The 20,463-nt window shown below is 36.0% G+C and overlaps 1 protein-coding gene across 23 annotated transcripts in view; it reads right to left on the bottom strand.

Moving 5' to 3' along the window:
- The window catches only part of Adgrl3 (adhesion G protein-coupled receptor L3), a 762,557-nt gene that overhangs the window by 98,178 nt on the left and 643,916 nt on the right, over positions 1 to 20,463 (bottom strand). For all 23 annotated transcript variants that reach the window (XM_029477382.1, XM_029477372.1, XM_029477362.1 and 20 more), the window contains one exon: positions 2,236 to 2,445. In XM_029477382.1, coding sequence (XP_029333242.1) covers positions 2,236 to 2,445 — 210 coding nt within the window. The remainder of the gene's footprint in view (positions 1 to 2,235; positions 2,446 to 20,463) is intronic.

Below are 20,463 nucleotides of genomic sequence, written 5' to 3'. Positions count from 1 at the left end.
GCTATCAGCCCAGCAAATATAAAAGAGGTTTGCAATAGGATAATCTGGATAAGACCCTTGGGAGTATAAACATGAAAATGAATTAAATATAACCTGCTTGGACTGCTTTTTATCTTAATTACAGCTTATGGCTGACACCTTATTATAAAACAAGGGAAATCATAGCATTTATGGGGAAAAAAGAAATCTATTAAAAGCCCAAAGATAATTACCACTGGGATTAGGCTCAAAATTTTTAAAACTTTCTACTTAACATTTAAAGATTTTTAAATCTTTAAAAATGAAAGTGATTGTTTCTATAGCCATAATCCAACTGCTTGGTAGACTAAGACAATGGAATTGAAAGTAGCCTAAAGTTCAACTCTGCTTCAATTAAAAAAATAAAAATAAAAAAAGAAGGAAATAAGAAAGGAACAAAAATAGAGAAAGAAGAGAAAGACACAAAGAAAAGCAGAATGATGTCAAAATTGATCTTTTCTGTGTTTCTTCCGAACATGGATTAATATGTTGGGTTTTCTGTATAGTTTTTTTATTGCAACTGAAGGGACTAGACATGAGCTCTGTCACTCTCCTCAATATCTTCAGCTGTAAATGAAAATAGAAATAAATAAAGTGCCAAATATGATGTGAAACACACACACACAGAACACATAACTAGTAAGAAAAGGAAGAAACTTTACTGAGTAACACGACCCCTGATGACCCCTGCATTTTTTTGTATCAGTCTCCATCTTTATGTTGTTCACCAGAGAGTGGTTTGAGGCAGTATCCACTGCCTGGTAAAGTTTATCATAAGATATTAACATTGGGGAATTAAAATTCAAATATGATTCTACGTGAAAGAAACTATCACTATTTTAAGTAGAGGTTAACTAAAGAATAGGATATTTTTCTCAAAAATAACACAATTGTTCATTTAAGGATTTCTAAGGTTAGGATTTCAACTATAATTTTTTTTTTAATCATAAGGCTTTAGCTTGAGGAGGAAAATGTGTTCTTTGATTGCTTATTCATATATATGCATTTATAGGGAAAGCAATTGCATTAGATATATGCTAACCAATTAAAATATATTCACCATAATTGTATCCTTTGCAGTCATTAATCATAAAGGCATAATCATAGACTTGAAAACTGCATTCTATTCTACGGTACATCATGCATATGAATGCATACTGGAGATCAGCATTAAGTGAGTGAATTATTTATCATACCCACAAGTATTCTGAAAACAACAAAGTAAAGTTTTCCTCCCTTTGTGTTTCTAGTCATGAGAATTTATAAATGTCTGAACCAATGCATGGATTGTTCATTGATGCTGTGAATGCAAAATAGCATGGATACTTTTGGAAAGAGTTTGGCAATGTCTTCCCCAAACTACATAGACCTTACCACAGAGCCCATTAGCTATGTACTTAATAGGCTTGAATTATTAACCAGGAAAAACAAAACAAACTAAAAAATGACAAATAAAAACAAAAAAGGCACAAATTGAGCACACTGAAATGTTGATAGCAGTTTCATTCACAATTGTCAAAAAACAAAAGGCACTTCAGCGGGGATATCTAATATTAAAATCGTAGAATATCTACAAGGGTAGATATTTTTCTGTGTTAAAAAAAAGCTATTCAATCATAAAATGATATGGGAGAAACCTAGTATATATCAGCAAGAGAAAAGAACCAGTGCAATAAAGTTATATAGTATATGATCCCAATAATACTGGGGAAATGCAAAGCCATTGGAGAACATAAGAACAACTGGATGGCTAGAGGAGATACAGTGATGAACAGAAGAAATACAGAGAATTTCCAGACAGTAAAATATACTGCATATGCAATAAGAGAGAATGTGTGTGTGGGGGGGGGTCTACAAAATACATAGCCCCCAGTGAATTCTAATGTAAACTATGAACCATGGATTTACAGTAATAAAGATGTGTCAATCCTTCCTCATTAGTTACAAATGCACCACTCGGGTAGGAGATGTGGGTGACAAAGGATGCTATTCACATGTGTAAGCATGAGTTATATGGACAATCACTATACTGTATGAAAACCCAGAGCTTGTTGTAATAAAGAAATAGAAATTTGCACCCCATCTGTAAGATGTGAAAATCTCTGTCTGTGGACTAAACCAAAGTAACAGTCCTTCTCAGCATGGTCTTTCCCAGTGTAGAGAGTCTTACAAAGTGAAAATTGTGAGTAGCCTTTTGCTAACGGCAATATAGCTTACTGGTTGGTCGGTTCTGTTGATTCCAATCAGGAAGAGCAGTTCTGCCACGAACAGGCTGATGCAGAGGTTCTTGTGAATGGTGTTACGGTCACTCTGGAGTCCCCGGAAGAAGCAGAATGTGAAGATGCAAATCAGGAGACAAACAAGGGACAGCAAGATGCCAACCCACGTGATCACATCCAGAAGAAGATCGTGGACTGCATCACTGTGCTGGAGACACAAAAGGGACCATAAGTTGCCTTTGTATGTGAACAGTAATCAGTTCTGGATTCAGAAAGCATGATTCTAGGAGAACACTAAATATCCCTTACACTCACAACAAATGTGAAAACTGAACCACTCGGGCTTTCTATCCCATTAAAGCATGTTATCTTTTTTGCTAAGAATTTACTTCGAAATTTGGAGGTGTCAATAAAATTCATTAGCTTCATTCTTCCAGTACATAAATAACTGAACCAGATCAATGTGACTCTGGCTAAAGATTTCAAGGTCAAATTGTAGATTTTAAAATCATCAACAGACTTTTAAGTGTATAAGAAATGTAAATAAATAAAATATCAAATAAAAAACAAAAAAGAATGTATAACTCCTTGTACCATTGATGATTTATCATAATTTTTAAATCGACTTCATAGAAGTATGCATTTAAATAAAAAAAAAACCCTGTAGTTAATTCTGAGGAGTAGCTACATATCTCATCTGTACCACATATTTAATGGAACGTTCTCAGGTATTGAGGATATCCACAGGACTTATATTCACATTGGATTGCTTTAGCATTCATAGTAACATGTCAAAGCAGTCACTTGAGTTGAGAAACAAAGTCTAGAATAGTCTGTGCATGGCCAGTCCAGTCTTATTTCTTGGGTTCGCTCAAAGCCATTAGCAAACCCCTTCCAGCAAAGGAAAAGTTAATCATCAAGTTTAACTGATGTAATTCTAAAAACATGAAAAATATCAGACTGACTCAGAGATAGTTCTCAAAAATCTAACTTTACAGCCAGGCAGTGGTGGCGCACACCTTTAATCCTAGCACTTGGGAGGCAGAGGCAGGCAGATTTCTGAGTTCAAGGCCAGCTTGGTCTACAGAGTGAGTTCCAGGACAGCCAGGGCTAAACAGAGAAACCCTGTCTCGAAAAATCAAAAATCAAAAAACAAAACAAACCAACAAACAAAAAATTCTATCTTTACTTTAAATGAAGCAACCAGGCAGAGGGCCTATACAGTAAATCACTTATGGAAAACTGGCAAGGATATTAGATTGGCCAGGAGATCAGTTAAAATTTAAACCAATACCATTTTTTGTCTGTGAAGATCATACACATAGTTTTCTTAGTACACATGAATACCAGTGCCAGAGGAGGCCACAGACATCATATAGCCCTGGAAGTGGAGTAATAGACAGTTGCAAACAAACCTACAGGGATTTTAGGAGTAGAGACTTGGGGTCCTCTGCAAGAACAATATGTATTCTTAACCAGAGTCATCTCTCCCTTCACACACATGCTTTGCAATGAAAATTCCATAGTATCTTCTACATTAAAATAGCCAGATTAAAAGATTAGTATTAGTTTTCATTCTTTCTGTGTTATTTTATTCTTTGAGTTGATAGTGTGAAAAGCATGAAGATGAGCTTCCTTGAAGCAAGTCATTATCCCAGAATCCGCATCGCATCACGTGCACCTGAGCGCTTTCCCCTTGCCAGCTGTACTTACACGGGGTCTTATTTCATGAAGCCCTTCCCTAGAACTGACTGTGAAATTGGTTTGAAATATTCCTGCATAAGTCGGCTCTACTTCCCAGGAAAATCACAAATCATGAAAGAAAACTAGGTGAAGTTTTGTTTGAAATGCTTTGTTCTCCTAAAGATATTACTAAAACAGCCCTGGGTCTCTGATGGTTAAATGACTTTGTAGTTTGTGAGTGGAGAGAGGTTGACACTGCCTGGTTCCCAGAACAGAGAGCTACTTGCTCTCACTTTTCCTCAAAGGAAAGAAACTGCTGGAGTAACAAGTCCTGGTGTTTAGCACAGCAGTCTCCCATGATGGGAAAATGGCAGGAACAATACTTTCTCAAGTGTATCCTAAAGACCTAAAGCACTAAGGAAAAATAGAGGGGGAAAGTAAAAACCTCCCACCTTTGTTTGCCTGGGTGGTTGTATTATTAGAAATGTATTTACTTGGTGTCTCTGTAGACCCTTCACAAGCCCATGCAGAGTTGTTGAGAAAAGAATACCAGATTTCAAAATGTCAGCAACAAAAGTACATAAGACTCAAGCACAGAACAATAAAACCTGGTGATTAACTCGCCCTTAGTGTTGTCTCTCTGGGAAAACATTAACAGCCATCAAGGTGTATGTGATACAAGGGTAAACACCCTTTGATGCAACTCAAAATTTAAATATTATCAGTATGATAAAGGGAAAAGAGACAACAGACAATAAATCATTCTAAGAGATGTAAGCATAAGCATATAAAAAGCCATGTTTTAAACAGTTTGCCATGATAGAATTTCAAGAAGGTAGTGATAAAATGTGTGTGTGTGTGTGTGTGTGTGTGTGTGTGTGTGTGTGATAAACAAACACTATACTTCTGAAGTTTGGGGCTTGTAAGCACTCAGTTATTGGTAACAAATATTTCAATCCTTAGGCATCTATCATGTTAGAGTCATGTCCCAAATTATTATATGTGCACATAAGTAGTATTATATATATAATTCTTTATAAATATTTGTTTTTTAGCCATTTGATTCCCATTCTTTTGAGACCAAATACCTAAGTCTTAGAAGCTGAGGGATTTCAGGTGAGAAGCCAGCCTAAGTTAAATAGTCTGTCTCTCTATTTCTGCCTCTGTCTGTACCTCTGTCTCTGTCTCTCTCTGTCTCTTTCTGTCTCTGTCTATATCTCTGTCTCTCTCTGTTTCTCTCTGTCTATCTGTTTCTCTGTGTCTGTGTGTCTGCGTCTCTCTTTCTCTCTCTCTCTCTCTCTCTCTCTCTCTCTCTCTCTCTCTCTGTGTGTGTGTGTGTGTGTGTGTGTGTGTATGTGTGTAAAAAGGAAAGGAGAAGAGAAAGAGAGATAGACAGAGAAAAAGAGGGGACACTCAGGGCAGAGAGATATAAAATCTGGAGCTCATCTAATCCCAGCCTGTGATGTCTCCTACCTAAATAAAGATGAAAGTAAGTTAAAAGTCCTTCTAAGGATTATAGAGTGCTGTAAGAACTGAACCCTTGGGGTGGGAGAAATTGATTTTTAGGGATTAAGAGCATTAGCTATTTTTCTGGAAGACCTGGGTTCAATTCTCAGCATTCACAAGGCAATTCACAACCATTTGTAACTCCAGTTCCAGGGGGGTTGATACAGTATTCTGGTATCTGTGGGCACCAGAAATACACAGGGTATACTGACATACATACTGGTAAAATCCCTATACATAAATTCAAATCAGGAAGAGGAGGAGAAGGGGAAGGAAGAGGAGGAGGAGGGGGGAGGAGGAGGAAGAAGAGGAGGAGGAGGAAGAAGAGGAGGAGGAGGAAGAGGAGAAGAGGGGAAGGAGGAGAGGGGGAGAAGGAGGGGGGAGGAGGAGGAGAGGAGGAAACAACTGCCCTATTTGACAACTTACTTTCCTTACTCTTTTTATTCTAGCTCTGATGGCCTGTTCTGTTTTGTTATGTGAAATATCTAGTACATTCCAACCCCAGGGTTCTAATTTTATTTGCCTGCAGCCTCAGTTCCCTTCCAGAAGAAATTCATGAGGCTTGTGTATCAACTTTCATTTGCATGTCTCCTCAATTATTGGGTTTCTTTTCTTTTCTTTCTTTTTGTTTCTTGATTTCATTTATGTAAAATTATAAATATCATTCTCACCTATTGCTGTCCCTAAAATACATTCTCTGTAGTGTTTAGTGTTTATAAAATTATATAATTTATAGTTTCTAATTTTTGTATTCCTCACTAAAAAGTAAGAATCAAAGTAATAAGATGGTTCACCTAGCCATTAATTTGTTGCTTCATTCACCTAGCCAGAGCAGGGAGAAGTATATGGGAGGTGTTAAAGAGAAAAGAGAGAGAAAGAGAGAGAGAGAGAGGGGAGAGAGAGAGAGAGAGAGAGAGAGAGAGAGAGAGAGAGGAAGAAAGAGAGAAAGAAAGAGAGAAAGAAAGAAAGAAAGAAAGAAAGAAAGAAAGAAAGAAAGAAAGAAAGAAAGAAAGAAAGAAAGAAAGGAAGGAAGGAAGAAAGAGAGAGAGAGAGAGAAATTGGGAAATGTAATTATAGTCTACTTACAAAGAAAAAAGAAAAAGAGAAAAGGAAAGGAAAGGAAAGGAAAGAAAAGAAAAGAAAAGAAAAGAAAAGAAAAGAAAAGAAAAGAAAAGAAAAGAAAAGAAAAGAAAAAGACACAAAATATAGCTCATGTCGCTGGTCTTGGAAGAGACCAACATGATTCAGTAAAGTTTCAACTGAATGCATATTGTTTTTGTTCTCCTAAAGTTGAAAATCAAAAGTCGAACCTTCATGTGTTCAGGACTATCCACCTCAATTTTAGGCTGTCTGAAGCCTTGTCTACATAGAAGCAAAGCAACAAAGTTTACAATTTACTGTGATTAACAGCAAAGTGGTTCTTTTCCCCATAAAAATACTAGAATTTTTTGCTGTTTTCTTGGTAGAAAATTTAAACTATCAAAAGTCTACAGATTTGATATAGAATGAGTCTTAAGTATAAAGTAAGTATTATTTTGATGCCAAACATTATCATAAGTAAATGAATTATCTAATTTCAACTCACTAAATTTAAAGTTTCATGTGTATCATTAGTACTGTTTAGGGAAAACTGTCAGAATTGTCCATTCCATAATATTTGAAAGTAGTATATTTCAACATTAAATTGTGAATTCATTTCTATTTATAACTTTTGCATAATGAACAGAAATAACGCAATTTCAGGTATAGATCCTTCTTTATACAAAAATAAGCATGCAAAACAAAGACTTAGATGAGAAACTTGCTGAAGGGATCATAACTCAGTGAATGTTGCTGCAAAGAATACTCAGAGGACTAATAAAACATAGAAACAAGACAGACAAAGAAAATTCTTGAAGAAAACCGTCTTCCTATGAGAAGATGGGAAGACAGTCTCTGAGGAGTATGATAAAATACTCAACAAGATATAGTTTCAGGAACTTCAATGACTCTTTTCTCACTTGTTAGAAATTTTTACATAAACATCATTTTTCTCTTTTTCTCCGACGTTTCTATTCATAAGGGAAGTGACAGATACTTCCATAAGAGTTAGAGAAAATTTCTGATTTTTCTTTTAATTTGATCTCACCCAATCTGCTTCTAAATGTCACAAAGGACAGCTCGGTGAGAATGAAAGGGTGTAAAAGGACAGCTTAGATGATGTCTATGAGTCTATGAACAGCACTCTGACCATGTATAACTCAAATATGTCAACACATGCAAACATCCAAAGAATGTAAGTCTGCAGACATGAAACACGGAGATGAGACGTTTGCCTCATGGTTTTAAAAAGAACTCAAGCTGGAGTACAGTAACACTTGGTATGAGTGTCTTGAAAGTACCAATGCTATTTAAAAAACAAGTTATTAGCACAATATATAGACTTTTCAGTACTCTTCACTGAGACTACACCTTCTTCCTAGATGAGTTAGACACTGAATTACTTTGATTCTCTCCAGTTTCTTCTTTAAAGAAATATTTTTAAAGAAATGTATCCCTGCAACATTCTAGCATATGTGAACAATGAGACAGTAAGTATTAAGAACCTGTTTTACATTCTACGCACAGTTACATTTTAGTATTATCAAACTGTCTTTTCAACCTATTTTGTTCTGAAATATTCAGAATACTGCTAAAATGTCATCATTTTTCAACAAACAAGGATATTTGCTTCTCATGTCTTCATCATGAGATGAAACATGGGTTGGAACTGTAGGTGTCACTGAAGCCTATAGAATTCCAAAAAAAAAAAAAAAGTCTATTTTCTGATAAATGTAGTTTGGAGTCTCTTAAGTTCCTGGAATTTCTCTACATTTTGGGAATCAAGTCAGCAAGCACGAAGGTCACCTCACAGGCTTATGGGAGACAAAGGGCTCAGTGGTCTGAAGCAATGGTTTCTTCTGTAGAATAAGATGAAACTCACAGTTGAGCAGTCTAGTGAGAAGGGCGATAGGATAGTCTTTCCTACTTCTTTATAGCAAATTAAGCAACTAAGTTCACTCCAGACTTTTATATTTGTATCAAATACAAATCAACATTAACATATTTAAGCTTTACTCTCAAAAGAGAAACACTAGCAAGTTAGATGCTAGAGAGAGACATTCACATAGAGCTGCCTTTTAGATTAAAAAAAACCTCAACAATTTCTTTTTACTTTAAAGAAATATAACTTGATGCTTTGATATATCTGAAATTATCTTACAGTGAATTAAAGAATAAAAACATAAAATTCATCTTATTCTGAACTAGAATCACAGCTACCATAACAAAGGAAAAAGAGAAAAGAAAATACTTTATTAAATGAGAAGGAAATACTACATTTCTCTCACTGCTGCTTTACTGGTGTATAGGAGAGGATTCACAGCAGAGTGACCAGCTTCCCTTCTTGCTCAGCACTGCATGAGTTCTTATCATCGTATTTTACATCCTGATAAAATCTTCATCAGATCATAGTCTCAGATTTCAGATATGAGGGCAGAAGTTTGAAATGTATAAAAATCATTCCAATAGCCCAGAAGATAGATGAGGCTCAGTGCCATCTCAGAGTTAAGTAGATGAAGCATTCGCCTCTTTTGAGAGACTCAGGTTAGTTTTGCCCTGATAATTGGTTCAGGTGACCCTGACCAAAGTTTGTAATCCCAGGTCATGCCATCTGCATCATCCTGGGGGAGTGACGTCAGAGGGCAAATGTAGTAAGTGGTGAGCCTGAGTTCAGCCTTGCCTTTACTTATGAATCAGGCACTGGGCTTTGTGTCAGACCTGAACTGTTTTAGCTTACCTTTGGGAATATTATGAGTGGTTTTTTCCCTACAGCTCAATTATGAAAATGAGTGATCAAATTATCAAAGCTCAAATGACTGGATGATAAAAGAAGACTTAAGACTTGCTACTTTAAAGGTAAATGGAAGAGCATAAAAAACTCCAGAAGGAAGAAAGTCAAAGGCTGTGCATAGAGTATAACATACGAAACGAACATGGCATTATGTATAAGGTAGACCGTTATATAAAACCCTCCTGGAGGCTGCACTCCATAGATCTTGAATATGATGCCCAAGATTGTGTAACTCAATCAAAATTTTTTATTCTACCCCAAAAAGACACTAACTGTTGAAAGTAGTGGTCCTTGAGTTATCTGTATTTGCCACTAGAGTATTCATTCTTGATGGTATAGGTCTCTTGTTGTTCTGTGCATTTGAGCGGTCTCTTAATATCTGTGAATTTACAGAATATAATAGTCTAGAGGTGAAAGGGAGGAGTGATGATAATCAATATGGTGGAATTTTTTTCCAGTGGAGTTGGGTTTTTTTCACACTTAATTGAGTGTTTTAAAATTATTTCATGTGACATGTTGAGCCACAGCAACAATTATGATTCCTATAATTCTATTTACTGCCTATTCGAGTGTGAAATTAAAATCTACATGTATTTCTATGAGGATTTTAATAAAAATTTTAAATGTAGACTTAATAGCTTGGAAATATAAATATTTGACTTTTCTGTCATCATAAATGGCTATTGTAAAACTATAAGTTCTGAGAAATTCTTTTTAGTCAATGACTTTCTAATAAAACATGTTTTGCACTTGCTAAGTGATCTATACAACTTTACACAACGACCAAAGGTAACATGATTTGCTCATCCATGAGGGCCCATGGTAGAACTTTTGGTCATTTTTCAATTGCCTCAGAATGTACAGACACACTTAGAATTCAAAAATTCTAGACATGGAAGTAAAAGTGTCTGCTGAAACATATCTACAAGATGTCTCTCAGTGCCATTTAAGGAGATGGTGCAGTAGGAACTTTCTGTAAGACTAGATTCTCAAGATGTGGTATGATTGATATCTCCCTAATTTTGAAATACTTGACAGATAAAAGTAAAGAAAAGTTATAGTACATGCTTGGTTTAAAAAAAAAAGACACGTAGAACCTGGAAACAGCTGCACTGACTCCTGGGTTTTCTGATGTTCTGTATTAATTTAGAAGAAAACACATATATTCACAGAATACCTCATCTTTTAAACTGTAAAACTTTCCTAAAGAAAAGGGCACAGAAGTTAATGAAGAATTTCTCATTTGCTACTCAAACAAACAAACAAACAAACAAAACCAAACAAAACAAAAAACATGTTGGCTATAGTAAAATTAAGGCTTTAAAACTGTTATTCCTAATAGGGGTTTAACACGTATTAACATTCATTGAATATGGCAGTGTGTTCAAACCATAGGTGTTCATAGACTTTCAGATAACATAGTTGTTCATATTTCCCTCCCACAACCCAACACTCTGCAGATCTTCTCTCACACTAATTAACATCAAATTCTCCCTCCCTCCCTCCCTCCCTCCCTCCCTCCCTCCCTCCCTCTCAATAAAAAAGCAAACAAACAAACATGATTGCAAGAAGGAGAATGGGAAGGAAATACAAAGTTTCATTCCTAACCAAGAACCCATTTATAACTGGTGGCTTCTGGGGTTAAAAAAATCAGTTTTCTTTAATGAAAGGACACTGAGTATATCAATCACATTTTGGGGTAGCCTCATGCTCAGGAATAGTTGGCCCATACAAAAAAGACTATTATCATATTAATCAAAATTATCAAAAAATATTTAACTGAAAACAAAATTGGATTAGGAGTGAAAAATGGTAAGCTTTCAGTTCAGGTAGTAAAATTCTGTTTGAGTCCAAAATATTATCCACCAAACACTGGCAAATTCAATATATGAATATTTCTTGCATTACTGCTATGTGTTGTGTATTGATTAGAGCAATGCAAATGTAAGCATGCACATAAACATATATTCATCTGGTTTCCTTACCCATAGTAACTTCAGATAAAAGAAAAGAAATAATTAGTAGGCTTCCTTTTTTCCATTGCCACTAATAAACTTATCATATTTTATGCAGAATTGGGTGCTTCGGATACTAATCTTAAGGACAAGTATCCTCTAAGTTTAGTGACAATAAGTGAACTAGCAGTCATTAAAAAATAATATTATTATTAAAGGTTTCATGGTTTTTCCAGGCAGCAAATAGTTCACAATAAATCTGTAAATAGAAATATTTGCACATTAATGATATGAAGAATAAATTGACAATACACAAAGTGCCTTAATTCAGAAATGTTTTGTTTAAATTAAAACCAAACTTATGCAAGTTGTCTTTTATGTGTATGTTAGTAAGCTATATAAGTAACCACTCTGGAGAAACTTGACTAATTCCTCTAGAGCCCAATAGTGCTCTAGTTTTTTTGTGTATTTGCCAGACACAGTAGAATGAAATAGGTCAGAAGAAGTAAATAATAATCAATGAATAACCTCCATGCTAAATAAAGCAGACTCTTGGGATTTGAAACCGAGTGAAGTTAGAAGACACTTCAACTAGATCCTACTACAAACAGTATCAACAAGGAAGATACAGTTGTTTTTTTTTTTTTTTTTTAAATATTACTTATTCTAAGTGTTGGTTTATAACTGCACTTAACTATCTTGGTGCTGACCTTAAAAGGATTCACAGTGTTCATGTGTTCATTCACATTTTGATAAGTTTAACAGCTATTTGCAGTTGTGATAACATCTTGCCTCAAGTTTGATGATTTCATTGTGAAAGATAATCTGTTCTTCTCAAGTCAAAGCAAAGTTCTGGTCTAAACTTCACTTCCTGAGCAAGTGACTTGAACAAAGCTGGATATGCATTTACTTAGAAACTGGGTTAAATGCCCCAGTACAGGGGAACGCCAGGGCCAAAAAAATGGGAATGGGAGGGTAGGGAAGTGGTGGCGAGGGTATGGGGGATGTTTGGGATAGCATTGGAAATGTAATTGAGGAAAATATGTAATAAAAAAATATTTTAAAAAAAAGGGTCGCAGCATTAGGAAGGCTGAGAATCACTGCGTTAATTGCTGAGCTATCTTTCTGGACTACCCCTTAATCAATATTTTCCCTTTTTCTAAATATGAAAAATTACAACTTTTACCAGGTAAGTTTCTTTCCAATTAACTGTTTTTCTCTAGAGAAAAGAAATTTCCAAGGGTATTCCATTGTTGATTTGTTTTCAAAATAAATGTGTGTGAGCAAGTTCACATGCAAAAAAAAAAAAAAAAAAAAAAAAAAAAACTGGGTTAAGTAAGCCTTGATAGGTAACTTCTTCCAAAATCAAGAACTTATTACAAATAGAGAATAAAAAGGAATGGGTGAATAGTAAATCAAAATTTGGTATTTTCAGAAAAGTTAATAAATAATGTTAAGAAAAGCTTTATACATTTTGCTATTTAGTACCTAAAAGCTTTCCTAAGGGAATTTTAGAAGTAAAATTTGTATCACTGAATCCGTTGATAATGTGAAGAGGAATGCTCAAGATGACTTGCCTCAGATGACAAGAGCATTTCCTGAACATCAATATCCTGACTCTATGCTTTCTTATTTTTCATTCTTACTCTTATTTCCTTGAACCATAAATGTCAAAAACAACAGTAATGACAATGTTGCTGCGATGCCGTGGAATAATTACAGTAGAGCTGACACTACAGACAGTGCACAATTCCTTATCACCGCAGCTGGAATCATACTATGGATCCTTCCGACAGCTGGAACCCCTGCTTCACCACCTACCTATGAAAATAGCCATGGTTAATGACTTTTTCTTATAAAAATATTTCTCAGTGCAATTGTAAGGACACCACTAGCTGATTTTAAGCCATGCTTGTCAATGGAGGATGATCTAGACTAAAAGTTGTTGCTTTAGGGCCTAAACTCATGCTCTCTGTGTAAAAGAGAGAGAGAGAGAGAGAGAGAGAGAGAGAGAGAGAGAGAGAGAGAGAGAGCGCACAGCCATTTTTAATTAAAAATGTTTCTATAACCTAGGGCTGGAAATCAAGTCAAGTGGGTTATTCATTTATATATACATTAGAAAATACACTCCTAAAATAGTACAATTTTATTTCATATTACCAAAACTTCATCTGTTTCAGTTTGTTTAAACAAATGTCCTTGTTTAAAATGTCATTTTTCTCTAAGGCATCATCACCAACTGGCTAACCCTCCCGCCTACATCCATGCAGCAGCTCCAATGGCCACTTTAACAAGTGTCTTACAAATGCTGACACTGTTGATTACTTGTCCATCTAAGAGACAGACTAAAAGGGCTTGGTTTGGTTTGGTTTGTTGTCTTTTGTCATAATGACTTAAATCAAGTATCTGTAGGACAAATAAAAGAGTATACACCCCATAAAAAAGAACTTCATCTTAGAAGGAAGTGACAATGTTTTTAAATATATTTCCATGTATTCCTCTTAAGTACAAAAAAGTTCAAAATTCTCATATACTTTTACGATTTCAACAGTCATTCATACACCATAAATTTAATTAAGCGATTAGTCATAATAATATTAATAGGGAATACTCGGGACACACTCCTGCCTACTGTACTTTGGTATTCTATCGTGTTGAATTCTTGCCATGAGTCAGAGTCCTGAACAATTTTGACTTTGAAACACTGAACTAAACACAAGCCATGGGCTCCATCAAATGACTTTTTCAGGCATGAGAAAAGCAAAGATGAAGAATAAAATGAATTAAAGAGCCAGAACAGATTAAAATAATGTGTAATCCATGAGCAGTTCCCCTGAGGGGGGGGAAGCAAAACCCAATAATTCTACTTGAAGAATGCGGAGATTTTATACATTAATTAAACAATAGATAATGGATTTGCTTTATCGTGTCTTTCAGCAGAAGAAAATTTAACATATTTACCAAAGGATTTAGGAATGAATGTAGTATTATGTTGTCATGCATTCACTTGCAAAAATCTAATAACACATCAAAAAAAGAAACATGCATATATACCAGGGTAGATATGTGACATATTTTAAATTTAATTAGAGAAAAAATTCATTATTTATCAACTTTTCTATTTAAAAAAAAGTCTATAAAATAATAGAGTGACAATAATAAAAAAAAAATTAAATAAATGTTCTTTTCTCATCCTAATTCTAAACCTGAGAATGTGTCCTGAATTACAAGGAGAGACCTGGACAGCCAAAGCTCTGTCCCTAAAGGAAATTATTTCAAAAAGATATAGCTCCTGCATGTTCAGGGATGCTAATAAACTGTGCACCTTTTCTCCACTGCCAGCACAGGGTATTTCCAAACATGACGGCTCCTCTCTGCTATAGCACAAGAATACAGAGCAATGTTTCTTAGACATCAGACTCCTGACTAATCTTGATATATAGGTAAGACACTAAGTATGAACCAAACAACAGTGTGCAGTGTGACAAAGGTAAATAGGAAACACAGTACAAAATTTTGTTCAGTAGGAAAAATCGAGCATCATTCTTTTTGTTTTAAAAGATTGCCTATTTTAAAGATATAGTTACTAAAGTTGGTAATCTAGTTTTACATTTTAAAACCCTTTTTTCATGAAACTTTCTATATTTGATAAACATTATACCTGTAAGATTTCTAGTATTTTGTCTTAAATAAACACACTTGGCGCATGTCTTTAATCCCAGCACTTGGGAGGTAGAGGCAGGCAGATTTCTGAGTTCGAGGCCAGCCTGGTCTACAACATGAGTTCCAGGACAGCCAGGGCTATACAGAGAAACCCTGTCTCAAAACAAACAAATAAACAAACAAACAAACAAACAAAACAAAAAACCCAACAAAAACAAAACAAAACAAACAAACAAACAAAAAACCCCACACACTTAAGCACTACAGGCAAACTATGATTTTTCAGTCCCTACATCCACCTTCATCTTGCTATACAATAGCCATTAAGTGAGGAAAATAATTTGGGGAGTATCAGTGTGCAACTTCAAATATTATACACTAAACATTTTATTTTCCACTAATGCAGCACGCTTACTAAGCTAATAAAGTAACTTTTCTCTTTGCACTTGAAAGAAGGAAAATTCTCCTTTTAGAGAAATAAGAACTCTTATGTGTCAGCAGAGCTTTACACTATAAAATTGCCTCTTTTTTCTTGTAACTTAAAAAAAAAAACTCAATTTCTAATGTTGATACACAGATGCTCTGGAAGGGGATTTAAATTTTCAGACAGGTGATATGGTTTAGGTCCTGCTTAGCAAACATGAAGACTGGGGTTGCATCCCTATAACCCATGTAGGGAAGGAGAGAGCTTAGTGCTGTGGGGTTTCCTGTAACTTTCCCACATGTTATAACATGTGCCCACACGTGTTATAGCATGTACATACTCACACACCCATAACCAACACAATGACAAAACTTAGTAATACTATCAAGTGTAAGTTTTAAAATCAATATGTAAATAAAGGCTTACAGGTTGTCATTGCTTTAAATGAATGGACACTACATTAAGAGCAAAATGTGCAGTGGTTTTCTTTTTCTGTTTTCGCTTTTGTGTGTCTTTATTTTTGAGGCTATGGAATGGAGAGGCAGACATTAGAATTGGGGTGAGACAATACCATAAATTTATGGAAAAATATGCAATAATCAAATTAAGGATATGAAAACATTTTATAGATGATGAAAATAAATGTCAGGTTGAACTGATATGAGAGGATACAGACCATTTTATTACTAAATCATTAAAAAAATGAAAAACTGGGAAGAGAAAGTTACTAGAAATAAGATTTTCATAATCTATTCTAAAGCATTTGTTAGGTTTTTTAACAAAACCACAGAATAAATGTGAATTCAATTAGTTTGAAGCAGATTAGATTTAGTTTATATCCTTCTCAACCTCTACTAATCATGATTTTATACTCAAAATAATTTTTTTATTTTTTTCACTTTTAAGCTTAATGGATATGTCTTAATATATTACAAATGCTATTTCTGTTTTGTATAAAATTATAGTCCCTAAGTTTGTAAAAAGATTATTTTTGTGTTTAAACAAGAGACAATGAAATATTTTTGTAGACAACAAAAGCAGAAAGGCCCAAGTGCAGTTAACCAGCTGCAGCTGTGTTGTCAACTTGGGGTATAGAGTAGTAATTTGTAAAAGTTACAAGAAGATGAGAGACTTTTTAAATGTCACTCTAATTGACTATTGACAGAAAATTATGAACAGTGGTTGATGACTTGTGGTCGCTAATTAAAGGAAAGCTCCTCATAGCACCAGCATTATTAGTCTAACAAACCATCCTAAAAACAGAGATGATGACAAAATCAAACAGAAAGCCTTTAGGTTGATTCTCAGATCATGCAGGAGACAGAATGGCATTCACTTTAGCAAATTCTAGTCATTCAGTCATACTCCTTAACAGAAGAACTCACAGTCCCCAAGAGTCATGCCAAGACTTAAGTAAGTATAAGTAAAAGAAGTCATGTATAAAGTACTGGTTATATGTCAAACCTAAAATCTTTACATTTGAATGGTTATAGAGATGTCTAAAAGTGTAGGCTAGGAAATGCTAACATCAGTGAAGCATTACCAACAATAATTTGGTTTTCCACCATAACTTATGGTATGACCTTATTGCAAAGACACCAGATACACTGGTGACAGGACATGGGGAAACTAATTTGATTCTGACCAGGAAGTTTTCTCTCTGTTGGCTAACCTGATAATACTAAAATGGCTATACAGGCTAAACATCCATATTTAATTTTCTTACAAATATAAAACTATATGCTTAGAAGTGCTTTATTCCTTCTATTGTCTGTTTAAGTAGACATTTGTGAAATCTTTCTCAGCATCATATTCAACAAACCTTTATCACATTTCTCCCTGGATAAACTATAACTTTCTTAAGGCAAGAGGCCTGGCTTGTCTTAGTCCACATTGTATTTTTTGCACGTACGGGAAATGTGAAATTTTAAACAAAGAGCATAAGGAAGGTAGCTCTGTGTAAACATAAGACCTGTACTGTGCTAGGTGGAAGGACCAAAGATTTTCTCTGTGACCACAGCACACATGATGTGTTTGGGAAAGTTTCACACAATGTAAGCTACAGGAAGGACAGTTAAGAGGAGAGGTCACAAGTTGCTAATAGAAGTCAGCATTTGTGAATTTGTTTTCAATAAGATAAGGAGTCTTTGGAGATTGACCTAGGCTGCATCTTAAGAGATTTACAGAATTACTTATTTTTGAGCAGTGATGTGGTCTAACAGAGCACTGAAGTATCCCTTTGGAAACTCTTCTGAGAATAGCATTCGGAGAGACAAGATGAAGAGAAACTAGCTAAGGGGGCATTAGCCAAAACTCAGCAAGGAGACCCCGGGGATTTGAAGCTAGAGGATAACAAGCAGATGCTGAGGTTATGCTCTCTGTTGTCCAAAGTGTGTTAATTGGACTAATAGGCAGCATCAGTAAAAAGAAGCAAATCAAAGTGGCTGTGTAGTAATGGAATGGTACTCTTGATGAGGCAACATAGTCATTTAATAAAATGGGGGGAGAGAATTTTGAGGGAGAATTGTGATTCTTGTTACAAAAGGCTAAATACAGATTGTACTCAATTTATGGTGGTTTGACTGATAATGACTTAACCTAGAACACTTTGAATAGGATGGTACAAAAACAAAATTTGATTGGTAAAAAACCACCCTTCAAATTTGAACTTCCGGGTTTCCCTAGTCTAGAATGTGGTATAAGGGTACTGGGTTGGGTAGTAAGAAAGCTGCATATTAATGCCAGTCATGTCTTCAAGAGAGTAATCAACCTGTATGTAACTGTGCACTTCATTGCCAGCTGTTTTGTATATCATGTTTTGCATTGATAACCCATTATATCTTCAACATGCCCACCTCTGTCTCCTGGGCTAATGCAAACATTCTGTTTTACACTTTCTCTACAGTATTCAATAAATTATATGTCAGTCTACATGTCATTCTAAAATAGACTTTTATATGTGATTTTACACAACTGCAGCATAATATGTGTACTAAGAGGATTTAAACTAAACGAAGCTGAGATTAAAAGTTTGGTATGCTCCATGTATTGAATCCATTTATGAGTTACGGCATTTTAACTTACAATGACAGAATTGGGATTTGATTACAACCCAAGTCAAGAAATATACCTATAGTTATGTCAAGTTACTGGTTAGATCTATGAGTCTAGAAATAAACATTGAAACCTAGCAATTGGCAACTGATGTTTAAAAACCATATGACTACATGAGGTCAGCCAGGGGCAAAAAGCAGTGATTTACTAAACTACTTTTGTCCCAAGTGATGAAGAGAGGGTATGCAGGTGAGGAACAACCAGGAAAGGAAGCTAAGTAAATCCAGATGCTGAAGAAAGAAACAAAGAGTGTAATACTCAGAGAAAGTGAAAGAAATGTTACAATAGTATGGCCAACTCATTCTCCACACATCACCTAGCTAACCACATCACATTCCTCCTACAGATCAAGACGTTTCTTTGATAAGGCCCTCTCTGAACAAGTATGGGCAGGTCCATCATCTTCCTCTACATCTCTACATCAAAGGATAGGTCTCAATAATCCTCAGTAACTGTAAACTGGAATTCTGAGAAGCATCTAAAGAAATGTTCAGCATCCTTAGTCATCAGGGAAATGAGAATCAAAACAACCCTGAGATTCCACCTCACACCAGTCAAAATGGCTAAGATCAAAAACTCAGGTAACAGCAGATGCTGGCAAGGATGTAGAGAAAGAGGAACATTTCTCCATTGTTGGTGGGATTGCAAGCTTGTACAGCCACTCTGGAAATCGGTCTGGCGGTTCCTCAGAAAATTTGACATAGTACTACCAGAGGACCCATCTATATCACTCGTGAGCATATACCCAGAAGATGCTCTAACATGTAATAAGGACACATGCTCCATCCACTATGTTCATAACAGCAACATTCATAATAGCCAGAAGCTGGAAAGAAGCCAGATGTCACTCAATAGAGGAATAGATACAGAAAATGTGGTACATTTATTTACACAATGAAATACAACTCAGATAATAAAAACAATGACTTCATGAAATTCACTGGCAAATGGATGGAACTTGAAAATATCATCCTGTGTGAGGCAACAAAAGGCACAAAAGAACACACATGGTATGTACTCACTGATAAGTGGATATTAGCTCAAAAGTGCAGAATACCCATGATTCAATTCACAGTCCATATGAAGCCCAAGAAAAGTCCAAAGTGTGGATGCTTCAGTGCTTCTTAGAAGGTACTCCCCGCCCCCCCCTACCCCCCGCTCCCCCCCACCCCCGAGCTCGTGTCTCTAGCTGCATATGTATCAGAAGATGGCCTGGTCAGCCATCAGCGGAAAGAGAGGCCCATTGGTCATGCAGACCTTATATGCCTCAGTACAGGGGAACACCAGGGCCAAGAGGTGGGAGTGGGTGGGTGGGGGTGTGGGTGGGGGAGGGTGTGGGGGACTTTTGGGATAGCATTGGAAATGTAAATGAAATAAATACCTAATAATAATTAAAAAAAAGAAGGGGGAACAAAATACTCACAGGAGGAAATAGGGAGACAAAGTGTGGAGCAGAGACTGAAGGAAAGACCATCCAGAGACTGGCCCACCTGGGGATCCATCCCATATACAGTTACCAAACCCAGACACTATTGTAGATGCCAAAAGTGCATGCTGACAGGAACCTGATATAGATGTCTCCTGAGAGGGTCTGCCAGAGTTTGACAAATACAGAGGTGGATGCTGACATGCAACCATTGGACTAAGCATGGGGTTCCTGATGGAGGAGTTGGAGAAGGAACTGAAGGAGGTGAAATGGTTTGCAACACCATGGAGGGAACAACAATGTGAACCAGTAAGACCAACCAGAGCTCCTGGGGACAGGACCAACCAAAGAGTATACATGGCAGAACCGATGGCTCGGGCCACATATGTAGCAGAGGATGGCCTTGTTGGACATCAATGAGAGAAGAGGCCCTTGGGTCTCAGTGTGTTCAATGCCCCAGGGTAGGGGAATGCCAGGGCAGGAAAACGAGAGTGGGTGGGTGGGGGGGATCACCATCATAGAAGCAGGGGGAGGGAAAGGGGATAGGGGGTTTCCAAAGGGGAGATCTGGAAAGGGGAAAACAT

This window comes from Mus caroli, chromosome 5 (genome assembly GCF_900094665.2).
Source record: "Mus caroli chromosome 5, CAROLI_EIJ_v1.1, whole genome shotgun sequence".
Classification (NCBI taxonomy): Eukaryota; Metazoa; Chordata; class Mammalia; order Rodentia; family Muridae; genus Mus; species Mus caroli.
This window is presented reverse-complemented; position numbering and strand designations above follow the sequence as displayed.